The sequence below is a fragment of the Chrysochloris asiatica genome, unplaced genomic scaffold (assembly GCF_000296735.1).
Source record: "Chrysochloris asiatica unplaced genomic scaffold, ChrAsi1.0 scaffold00025, whole genome shotgun sequence".
Lineage (NCBI taxonomy): Eukaryota > Metazoa > Chordata > Mammalia > Afrosoricida > Chrysochloridae > Chrysochloris > Chrysochloris asiatica.
The window spans coordinates 21,420,468-21,432,470 of record NW_006408543.1 but is presented as its reverse complement, the minus strand read 5'-3'; the positions used below and the strand labels follow the sequence as shown (position 1 = coordinate 21,432,470).

At 47.0% G+C, this 12,003-nt stretch overlaps 1 protein-coding gene across 2 annotated transcripts in view; it reads left to right on the top strand.

Moving 5' to 3' along the window:
- The window catches only part of ZC3H14 (zinc finger CCCH-type containing 14), a 55,280-nt gene that overhangs the window by 41,079 nt on the left and 2,198 nt on the right, over positions 1-12,003 (top strand). The window contains exons 10-13 of one of the 2 annotated variants that reach the window (XM_006839585.1): positions 37-111; positions 6,395-6,557; positions 7,302-7,534; positions 10,945-11,065. In XM_006839585.1, the coding sequence (XP_006839648.1) occupies positions 37-111; positions 6,395-6,557; positions 7,302-7,534; positions 10,945-11,065 (592 nt within the window). The remainder of the gene's footprint in view (positions 1-36; positions 112-6,394; positions 6,558-7,301; positions 7,535-10,944; positions 11,066-12,003) is intronic. The other variant, XM_006839586.1, reaches the window with a different exon arrangement.

The window sequence follows — 12,003 nt, the reverse complement described above, 5'->3', positions numbered from 1 at the left end:
TAAGTTTACAGTGAAGTTTCGAACTTTATATTCTAGGACCTCAACAAAGGCAATTGTTTTCCCGACTGCAAATTGACCCGGTCATGGCAGAAACTCTGCAAATCAGCCAAGGTTAGTAATCATCTGAAGTTTTCATTATAGTCTAGAAGTTTTCAGTTGCTGTTTCCACTTCATTTAGTGTGTCAGATTTGTCCCAGAGGTACTATGTTTAAATCAGTGAAAATCCTTGAGGGTCAGGAGATAAGATCTGCCATTTTCTGTGGCACGTGACGTTTCTGTTTTCCATCTTAGTCAGACATCATTCTACTGGGTCCCTAACGGCCTCTGTCTCTCTCTGTCAGGGAGGACTGAGTCCCTAACCTCCTCTGCCTCTCTCTGCCCCAGTCTTCTAGTGGCCCTGAGCTGCTTCCGCATCCTCTCTGGCCTTTGGACCTTATCACGGTGACCTGACCTTCACTTTGACTCAGTTGAGAATCTCTTCACCAGGGCCACACCTAGTACTTCCTGGCACCACTGTAATTCAGTGTCCCTGTCACTGTCCCCACCTCCACCCCCCACAGACACACACAGACACACACACCATGTGCACCTTCAGGACTGGGTCTAACCAACCAACGTACCAACCCACTGCGGCTAAGTCGATGCTAACGCGCAGCCACCCTGTTCTGATTTTGTGCCAGTGAATTAGTTCTGACTCATAGTGATGCTATATAGGGTTCCCCAGAGTGGCTGGTAGGTTTAAACTGCCAAACTTACAGTTACCAGTGCAGCACTTAGCCTAGAGTGCCACACCAGGACTCTTCTAGAACAGAGTAAAACTCACCCATGGGGATTCTGAGGCCGTAATCTTTACGGAGAAGATTGTCTCATCTTTCTCCCACAGAGCAGCTGGTGGGTGTCAGTCGCCGACCTCCAACTCTTAATCCATCCGAGGTAGCAGTCCAGCGTTAGCCCATTGCACTACCAGGGCCCTGAGGACTGGGTCTAGTGCCTTATTTGTCTGTTTCCTCAGTGGCCAGTCCATTCCAGCTGTTCGTTCAGTGCCTGATGATACCTGATGACTAAAGGGAGCCATTGGATGCCTAAACCCACAAATTCAGAAATCTCTTTTCTCTTGCCACCTTCCTAAACTGTCTTCCCTCTCAGTCAGCACTCAGTAGTTTAGTGGCTCATTTCCCTGATCTCTGTTCTCTGTGAGGATCGCCTGCCCATTTGTAGGACATCTGGTGTTGCCCCAATTCCTGTAGCTTTTGTTCTGCTTGCCCTTGCTACCTGATGGAAGTGCTGACATAGTCTCCAGCCTCGATGTTGCCCTTTGATCTCCAGCACTCCCCCTTGCTTTTGGCATTAGAGCATTTTTTTCAAAGAGTTCAGCAGCTAGTCTGTTCTCGCCACTCCATATCTTTTCTGTTTCCTTTAGCTTTTCTTTGTACCCCGAGTGCACGTACAGTTTGACGCCTCAGGTAGCTCTATGACTGCGAACGGCTGTCGCCCTTTACTTTGCTCCTGTCATGTTTTTATTTCCGAGAGCACTTAGGTGTCTTCATATTTGTTTGTTCTTTAAGAATACTGATTTTTGTTTCATGAGTGAAATTTTGTATTTTTTCTTTCAAATTTTGGTATTTTTTTCCCTTCCCTGTTTGGTCTTGTTTTTCCAAGTTGTTCGTTTGTTAATGATCACTGTCTTTCATTCTGTATCATTTCTTCAGATGTAAGAGTGGACACTAAAGTGATTGGTGGTGTGTTGGTTCACAGGAGCTTTTGACTTCACATTTTAATGTAGATCCTGCTGTGGAGAGTGATTGTTCTTGGCTCTAGTTTGAGGGGGGACCTTTGATGTCAGTGTCGTTGGCTCTTAGGTTGACTGCGTCTCCAAAGAAACACAGTTGAGCCAGTGCTTTGGTTGCTGGAGCTCTGGGCACCAAGCAGAGAAAGGGCCAGCCAGGGTGGAGGGGTGGGGCAGGACCTCAGCACCAGCTCAGGGAATGTTCCGTTGACATATCCCCTCTTCTGTGTGAGATCTTTGCCTTCAGACACGATTGCTGGTACCCCTGTTTTCACTTTTGCAAGGTTCTGAAACTCCACTTTTCTTCTAGGAACTCAAACTCCTAATTTTTTTAGGTTTTTTTTTTTTTTTTTTTTTTTTAGCTTTTTATTGTGAATTGAGTGAAGGCTCACAGAGCAGATTGTCAGTTTTAAATTCAACAGATCATACGCTTTGCCTCATTACAATAATTGCAAGCCCCTCCATGTGCCAACAAAATTTACCTCTCTTCACCTTAACTCTTGCATTTCTCTTCTGCTACCCTCCTTCTTGTTGTGTATTGCTGGCTCCATCACCCCTGCCAACATGTGTCTACCCTCTAGTCTGTGAATCATTTCCCCCACCTCCCAACCCTGCCCTAACTATCCTAGAATGTTTAATTTAGCAAGAAAATCTTTTCTTAACTTTTTACAACACTGATCTCATGCAATATTTTTCTTTCTGTGATTGACTAATTTTACTCAGCATAAGTGTGGCACTGTGGGTTAATGCGCTAGGCTGCAAAGCCTTGTGAACTCTAAGGTCGGCAGTTCAAGCTTACCAGCTGCTCCTCGTAAACTCTAAACAGAGTCGCTATGGGTCAGAATTGACTCAACAGCACTTAACAACAACGCCTACAGGTTCATCCATGTTGTGAGGTGTTTTTACCCTCACTGTTTTTCACCAGTGTGTCATAAATACTCCATTGTGTGTGTGTGTGCCAGTCTATCCACTCTTCCCTCCCCCTCCGTGGGCATTTAGACTGTCTCCCCATCTTTGTCCCATTGTGACTAGTGTTGCCATGTGCATATATTGATTCCTGTCACAGCTCTTGGTTCTTGAGGATGGATACAAAGTAGACCCATTGCTGGGTCATCGGTATTTCTAGTTCCAACTTCCTGAGAAAGCACCTTACCGTTTTCTCAGTAGTAGTGCCATTTTGCAGTCCCACCAGCAGTGTTGGGAGACCCCTGTCTCTCCACACACTCACCAGTATTTGTTATTTTCTGTGTTTTTTGATGCTGGAGTAAAATGATATGTCATTGTTGTTTTGATTTCCATCTCTAATGGCTGGTGATCATGAGCATAGGTTTGTTGACTCCCTGAACGTCGTCTTTGGTGAAAGGTCTGTTCATACCCTCTGCCCAGTTTTAAATTGGATTGTTTTCTTCTTGTTGAGGCATTGAAGTGTATTGTATGCATTTTGGAGAGTAGTCCTTTGTCTGATATGTCATTGCCAAACATTTCTTCCCAGTCTGTGTTTTCTCTTTTACTCTTTTGAAGAAATCCTTTGATGCATGTAAGTGCCCAATTTTTAGGAGGTCCCAGGCATCTTATTTGTTATATGTTTGTGTCTTCTGTTATGTTTGATAGTGTGTTTATGACATATCTCAATCAGAGGTCCTAATTTTGTCCCTGTTTTTCCGTTGATGATCTTTACAATTTGAGACTTTATGGTTAGGTGTTGAAATACACGTTGAGTTCATTTTTGTATATAGTGTGAGATACAGGTCTTGTTTAATTTTTCTCTTAAGTGGGTTTCCAGTTTTTTCAACACAGTTTGCTGAAGAGACGATCTCTTCCCCATTTCATGCATGTTGGCCCTTTGTCGAAGATAAGTTGATTGTAGGTAGATGGATTTACTGCTGGGTTCTCAGTTCTGTTCCATTGATCTAGATGTCTTTCATTGTACCAGCACCCGAATGTTTTGTCTGTGGTCGTGTAGACTCTGGTTTTGAGATCGGGAAATTCTTCTTTTTCAGTAACACTTTCCTTATCTGGGGTCTCTTTCTTTTCCATATAAAGTTAATGCTTAGTTTTTCCATCTTTTTAAAGAGTGGTGTTCTGGATTGGGATTGCGTTGTATCTGTAGCTTGCTTTGGGTAGTGTTGACATTTCACCGTGTTAAGCACTCCTATCTACAAGTGGGGTGTATTACTCCATTTCAGCAGGGTTTTAACTGTATGCCTTCTGATTGATTCTGTTGTAACATTGTTCCGTCAGACCGTGAAGCTTCGTGCATAGCCCTTTCCACCTGTGACCCCCAAGAAAACCATTTCTGACCTCCAGATATCTCCAACATAGAATTACTGGAATCCGTGTGAGAAGTACCAAAGACAAGAAAACAGATTGACTAGGTTTAGGAAGCACAAACTGCTTCTTACATAGGCGCTCCACTCTCCCCCTCGTTTCCTTGTCTTCGCCTCTGAATCTTAATTACTTTGTTGTTGACTTAGGAGTCAACTTTTGCTGATTGACTAAGTTAGTGTTCCTGCTTATTTCTCTGGTTCCAGTTTGTGATTGTTTTCCTTGTGGGCTTAGCTCTCCCTGTCCATTTTGCCCCTTTATTGGCCTTTTCATGGGGTGTCTGAAGGGAGCAAAACCAAATGCGCGGCATGTGCCACAGCCTTTCCCCAGAAGCTCTGAGCTCTCCCGGCTGTGTGGCCTCCACTTGACAGGTGGGCTGCTGCTGTGACCAGTGAAGACTCCCATGCAGTATCCCCCTCCTCAGTGCTGTAGCAGGTGGCACTTATATTCCTGAGATGTCTTCTGTGTTCTGAGGTTTGGCTTCCAAGACGAACCTTCTTCTTAAGCTCCTGACGTTCCCTGTCATTCTTCCTGTAAACTGTCAGCTGTGCCTTCTTCCCTGCTCTCAGCGTGGCTTTCATCCCCTCCACAGCCTCTGAGATGCAAACAAGCAAAAGGAGTTCTCCTTAAAAGTAGCCCTTGGACCAGATCTTGGCTCCACCCTGGCTGGCAGTTATCTGCCTGAGAGCATCACAAATGTAAACCATTAACCCTTTGAAAGCGGTCCTTTCTCCTTATTTGTCTGTGTCCATGAATGGAGTCATCTGTGACCTGGCCCTTCTGGGTCTACACCCCTCTACTGGCCCGTTCCTGGGATGGTGGAAATCTTCCAACTGCTGTGAGCTCCAGGTGCTGGTGGGGAGTGTGGAGTGTGTCTTCTCCTCTGTCAGCTTGTGAACAGTTTTCATTTTCCTGGGCAGCAGCCTCTTAAAACTTGTTTTCCTAAGGCTACTTAAATCATGTCACTTCCTACTTGGAAATTTTCTTGATTCCTTATTGCCTTCTAGACCCAAATCCCAACTTAAGAGAGCACACACGCTCTCCGTTACACGTCTCAGCCTTCCTCACCACTCACTTGCTCAGTCCCCAACACCCACTGCACTCGCGCTGCCAGCCACCGACCTTCCTCTGGCTGCTCCTGCTCCCGTGTGCTCTGCCAGGGAAGCTCAGGTGGTTCTCCAACTCCCTCATCTCTAGTTTATTCCTGCACATTCCCGGCATGCTTGTTCATCTGGTCCATCCATAGTAAGCTTATCCTTAATGTTCCATCTGTAGCAAACATTCTCTTAACCTGGCAGAATTAGGCAGCTGGCATTATATTCTTCCAACACCTTGGTCAGGCCCTTTTTTGGCCACCACTGGTCATGCTGTTCTGAAATGACGTCTACGTCTATTTTTCTATTAGTTTCTGCTGTATGTACGTAGCACAGAGGTATTAGGGACCCAGTAAATATGTCCAGTGAATTGACACAAATGAATAGTCTGTGTATTTTGGCCCCTGTGTAAGAGAGGTGCACTTTGTTACCTTTTGGTCAGTTGATGGCATCTATTGACAGGCTGCCTGTGTCTTCCCTAGGCAGTAGGTCTTGTTGGCATATTTTGGTATATTGTCGATAATGTCAGCTGATGGTTATTTGCTGGTCAATTTTCCTTGCTATATCTTTTGGAATACCCATTTTAAAATTCCAGACAGGTATGGAGTTGTACTAATTCCTTATTTCATTAAGATGTATTCTTGTTGGTAAGAGGTTCTGTGCAAAATGATCAAAACTGATTTTAGGGAGAGTGCTTACTCTGTGTATCAGAACTGCATTTCTTAGACGTAGGACTTAAAAATTTTAGGTCCATGTGTGCAGAAAAGCTTCTTGTACTAAACACACTTAAATTGTTAAGTGCCAGGGAATGGACTTGGTTCCAACTCCTAGAGACCCTGTATTAAGGTTTCCAAGGAGCGGCTGGTGAGCTGCTGACTTTGCGGTTCGCGGTCCAGTGCTGATCCTGCCGCACCACACCAGATGTCCGATGTTGCTGTTGTTATCCCGCTAGGCGGCCCACCTACGCTCTTGACTGCAGTGTTGATCGGAATCCCTTGGTCTGAACTGGAGTTCTCCGGAGAGGTGTGTGGCACAGAACCACAGCCTGTCTCTGAGCAGAACACAGTATGATTGTCCTTTGAAAGTAATCACGAATATATGATAGACTGACGTTCTTCTCACGTGTGTGATGTTGGGGGTGCGAGGTATATTAAAAAGTAAACATTTGTGGCCAATTTTTTTGGCTCAGATTACTATGACATGGAGTCCATGGTCCATGCAGACACAAGATCATTTATTCTGAAGAAGCCCAAGCTGTCTGAGGAGATAGTTGTGGCACCCAGCCACGAGTCGGGGATGAAGACTGCAGACGCCCTCCGGGCTCTTTCAGGACACCTTTTGCAGACTCCACGGTAGATGGCTTCTTTTTCTTGTGTAGTTCATTTATGTTGATCAGCTGGTGCAGGGTGACCCGTAGTTCCTGGCTCCCCCTTCCTGCCCCAGAACCCTCCTGTCGAGAGCTGACATTGATGCAACAGCTAGGCCATGGAGGGGTAGCCAGAGTCCACTTTCAAAAAGTGCAGCTCTTCTTGTTCAGAAATGGATAAACCTGTAAATAAAAGCTCAATGTATCCGTTCAGCTCTTTTCTTTATACACAACCAGAAACGAAATTTGAAAAGCCAGGTAACTAATTAACTAATAATCAGGACAGTTCTGTAAGGAGCGTTAACAGGTGGGGGTGGGGGTGATTTCTCCTGTTGGAAGATGGACTATAGATTCCATAAAGGAACAGCATACACACAATAAAATGAGTGTAGCCATAGAACCACTGCGTTCTAAGTGTGGATGCTAGTTCTTTCAGCTTATTACCCTATGACTCGAGGGTCAAATGGGCTCAGGGGCCAAGTTGAGGGGAGGCCATGCTCAGTAAGTGCAGGCTGGAGGGTCGTGGGTGGACTCCATGACCACCGTGTTAGCCTGTTAGCCGCAGCCCTTAATGCATCTCCAGAAGGCCTACCTACCGAGTCTGTCTTTGAGCCGACAAGTGGGGAGCAAGGCAGGGCGGGAGCGTGCTGCTGAGGAGTGTGCACTGGAGAGGCACAGCTTTTTTGTGTTCGTTTCCCTAATTCTCTGGTCTTTTCTATCTGTCTGGCAGAGATCTTGTACAACCAGATAAACCTGCAAGTCCCAAGTTTATAGTGACGCTGGATGGTGTCCCCAGTCCCCCAGGATATATGTCAGAGCAAGAGGAAGACATGTGCCTTGAAGGAATGAGACCAGTAAACCACACGGCAGCCTCACCCCAGGGGCTCCGAGGGCTCCTGCATCCACAGCACTTGCAGTTGACGAGCAGGCAGCTTGAGGACCCAAATGGTAGCTTTTCACACGGTGTGTTGAGAGCGCAGGTGCTCCACAGACAGCAGGGGCTGTCATTGCGAGGGGACCTTGGACGTGTTTCTCTGCCTTGCATCAGCATTGGGTGGAAACTTGGCATTTGACGTCTTCCCAGTGATAGGGTTCTGTTCCTTCCGTTCACGTTGAGGCCGTGGCTCCAGGGCTGATGCGGTGTTCGGCCAGGGGCCTTTTGGAGGAACTGTGCTTGGTGAGGGATGGATACTCATGTCTGATGCCTTGTTTGCCTTCCTCCCTTTCTTGATAGAAATGAGATTGTTTACTCCTGTAAGTCATTTAACCTTAAGAGAACAACGCAGGAGTCCTGGTGTGGCACTGTGTGATAAGCGCTTGGCCACAGGGTCGGTTTGAACCATAAGGATGGTGGTTCAAACCCACCAGCCGCTCTTCAGAAACTATCTGCAGGGTTGCTGTGAGTCGGAACCGACTCCATGGCACTTAACAACAGCAACGAAGAGAATAATTAATTTGGCTTTTGATACTGTTTCTACCTCAGTTAAATTTTCTTGAAGGGGAGTGCCTTGTCTGATTTGTCAGGATACTTGTCCGAGATGTAGAGAAGACTTACTGTTACCCGAGGAGGCTTCAGAACACTCATGGAAACATGGAATGAAAAGATAACGGCATCCTCAAACTTTGTTGACCCTCCTGTATTGAATGGTAGTGGTCAGCTCGAGGCTGGGCAGCTCAGTCCCGGTGGCAGTGGGCTTCTAGGCGGGTGATGGGGGCGCCCGTCACCGCTTTGACTGGACATCCCATTGCCGTTCTTTTTATCTGTGACCGAGAATGAGTACCAGTAACTAGGGTAACATGCCCTGGGGAGGGGGGCAGTCATGAGTCTTCATTGTGAACAGGGAGTCCAGGTCAGCTGCTGGAGGGTCAGCCCTCCCGCTCCTCCTGGGAAAGCCTCTACATGGGGGCACTGACAACAGTAACAACAAGAGGAAGTATGAGCAGTGACAGGAGAGACCATTGTGAATTGTGAAACATTTTCTGAGGAATCCTTTCCGTGGCTTAGTTCTAAAAGTACATTGAGTACCTTTTTTAATCATGAGAAATCTAGTCGTCATTAGGAAGAGATCGTTAACTAAAACCTTGGCTGCAGAGTTTTAGTACTGTAGGGGGTGGGGTTTGTGAAGAACAGGGGAGTCAGTCACACTGAGAAGCGACCCCTTTGATGTGAGGAGCAAGGGCTTGTCACTGGGGGATACAGCCCCTGAGGGGCGAGGACTGTAGAGTCAGGCAGATGGGATTTCCTGATGACTTTTTTTTTTTTTCTAAAAGAAAATTCCGTTGCTCTCAGTCAGTATTCTTGCATTTCCATTTGGTGTAGGGTGTTTTTGGTGTGTAGTGGTCTAATTTTGCCTCGGGGCAGGTTTCTGCGGGTGGTACCAGGTCTTTGGTCCGCTGCAGACCAGTGGGCACCCTGCTGCTCCAGGACGAGACTTCGCCTCCTCTGCAAGTTGAATGTGTGAACCCCTGTACCCACTTTTGGTAGCTGCCTGCTAGCTGTTTCCGAGGGTGCTTGCTCTCAACAGCAGCCGTGTCCCTGTGAGGTTGCTATGCTTGGCCGCTGTTGTCTGGCAGCACAGATTTTTAGCTTTTAATGGTATAAGTGAATTTGCTTCTTGACCCTGAAGCAGGAGCGGTGTCAATAGCTTATGAAGTAAGCATGTGGTCACCACGGCCTGCGGTCCCTTGTGGAGTGTTCCGCTTCTTCACGCACTTTGCAGCTTAGCTGCCCTGTCAGTCTGCACCACAGCCCCCTCAACACTCAGAGCAGGGACAACACAAAAACTATGAAACGTGGGGACATGCCTCCCTTCAGCCTGATCAGATGCTCTTTGGAATGAAATACTTTTACTATCTTAGAGCTAGATAACTTCCCTAAGTACTTTTAAAGTGGCATGGAAGTGTATGTACTGGGCATAATCAGCGGTGGGCTCCTGGTGTGGTACTGCAGGGTCAGCACTGAACTGTGAACTACAAGGTCGGGAGTTCCAGCCCACCAGCTGCTCCTCGGAAACCCTATACAGCGTCCCTGTGAGTTGGAAGTGACTCCATGGCACTTAGCAGCAACACCACTCGGAGCAGTTGTTTGATGACAGGCCGTCAGTGTCCTCAGGACAGCAGCGTGAACCCTCTTAGCTGCTGATAGGTTACAGCTGGCTGCCAGTTAGTCATTTTTTCTATGTAAGTAGCAAATTTTAAGGGAGAGAAGTGGAAGTTTACTTCTGCCTGCTAACCAGGGCCCGCGCGATGTCTCACTAAGTTTCTGAGCCAGGTGTCAGCGCCTGGCCACAGGTAAATGAAGAGAGGAATGGGTTTGGAGTGAAATTGTTCATAAACATGCATCTTAGGCATCCTAACACCTATGCCTTGTTTGCTTGGCCAGAGTGGCTTGGGCCAGAAGTTGGCAGCTAATTAGCCTATAGGTGTAATTTCATGTTTTAGTCAGCATTTTAAACTTTAATCGTCAGCATTTACATTTAAATGTCACTTAAAAATCAGGTTTGGAGCCTCCTGAAGTCAGCGAGGCTGTAAATCTTAACTGCTCCTCATCTTTCTCCCAATGAGGGAGATTCAAACTGTTGACCGTGCGTGCGGTTAGCAGCCCAACTCAGGACCCACTGCGCTAGCAGAGCTCCTTCCTGGGCCCTGAGAGAATGGGGTTTGTGAGCCATGTTAAGCAGCAATCACTTCCTCCCTGTCAGATACTGCTGTGAGTGGGGCCCTGGATTCGGACCACCTCGTCATCGTGCCTGAATGGTGCTGTTGGTTCACATTCCTTAACCAGCTCCTAAAGGAGCCCTGGTGGCATAGGCGATGACGAGCCAGGCTGCTAACTGCAAGGTCTCTGTGGGAGAAAGAGGAGGCTTTCTGCTCCTGTAAAGATTTACAGCCTTGGAAACCCTGTACAGGGTCACTATGAGTCGGAACCGACTCCACGGCACACAACCTCCCACTCCCACCAGCTCTGTGTTTTCAGTTTCCATGGAATTCTGTTTGCTTCGGGCTCGTAACAGTATCACCATCCAGTTTAGTTGTCACAGTGAGAATGGCAGTTTTAGTACCAGATAATCTTATTACTAATAACAGGATTCTGTTATTAGTGTTTATCAGATTATATGGGTGAAGTTTCTTTGGTGTAACTTCAAACATAAAATAGGATTTTAAGACTGGGATTGTTAAGTGTTGTGGAGTCAGTTCTGACTCATACTGACCCTGTATAGGGTTTCCGAGGCTGTAAATCTTGTGGGAGTGGCTGGTGGGCTCCGACCCCCTACTTTGTGCCTCTCAGTCCAGTGCTAGGGGACTTTATTAAAGGGGCCACGTAGCGAATTGCTCATCACTAATGAGGTTTCTTCATTCTTTTCCCTTTGTAGCTGACATGAGTGAGCTGAGTGTGGCCCAGAAGCCCGAGAAGCTCCTGGAACGCTGCAAGTACTGGCCTGCCTGTAAAAACGGGGAGGAGTGTGCTTACCACCACCCCGTCTCACCTTGCAAGTGAGTAACCCACCAATTCAGGTACTTGGGTAGTGTCTCTTATTTTGAAGCTTGTTTTCTGTTCTCTGGCCAGGTGTTAGGAGACTGCTCTAGAGCCTGGTGGTGTGTGACTGGAGGCGGGGGCACCTGCCCAGAATCCCAGCCATCTGTGGACGTGTGGTGGTTGGACTACCGGGGAGCGGGTGGGTGGGAGGCAGCTTCCTGGGCCAGGAACTGGTGAGCTAGTGGTATTTCTGGTCCTTTGAGGCTTCTGTACATTTAAGGGTGGTACCTGGCAAGTGTGGGGTTGGTATGGATGGATAGTGTTCATACAGATTTTGAAGAGCTGGGAAAATTTTAGTTAAACAGTAATAAAACATTCTGGACTTTGTTTTTCTTACCAGCTGGCAGTTCAGCGTGCGGAGTTTTTTTTAGTGTCCTGTTGGTAGAATTCAGGTGCTGACCGTGTTTCACTGCCCTTCACAAGGGTTTCAATGGCTAAACATTCAGAAGTAGCCCTCCTGGACTTAGTGTGGAAGCTCAGTTGGCGCCTGCCCACTGTGGGTGACCCTGCTGGTATTTGAATAACAGTGGCATGGCTTCACAGCACGCAGGCCACCCCAGGACCACTCTCTGTCAGACAGACAGACAAGTGGGCTCAAGCGTAAGGACGATTGTTGAAGGTAGTACGGGACCGGACAGTGTTTCCTTCAGCTGTGTGTAGGTCTCATAGGGTTCCTATGAGACAAATCGACTCAGTGTCACCTGGCAACAACAACATGGGTGGAATCTCTCCTTTTGGGAGTAATACAGAAGCACATACAAGAAAGCGTGGGGCGAATCTATCTGATTGCAGCATGGGGCCTTGCACGTAAGATGTGGTCACTGTATGTATTGAATTTGACTCATATTACTCAGACTTTAGATAAGACTTTAAATAAGTAAAGAAAGTTAGTAAT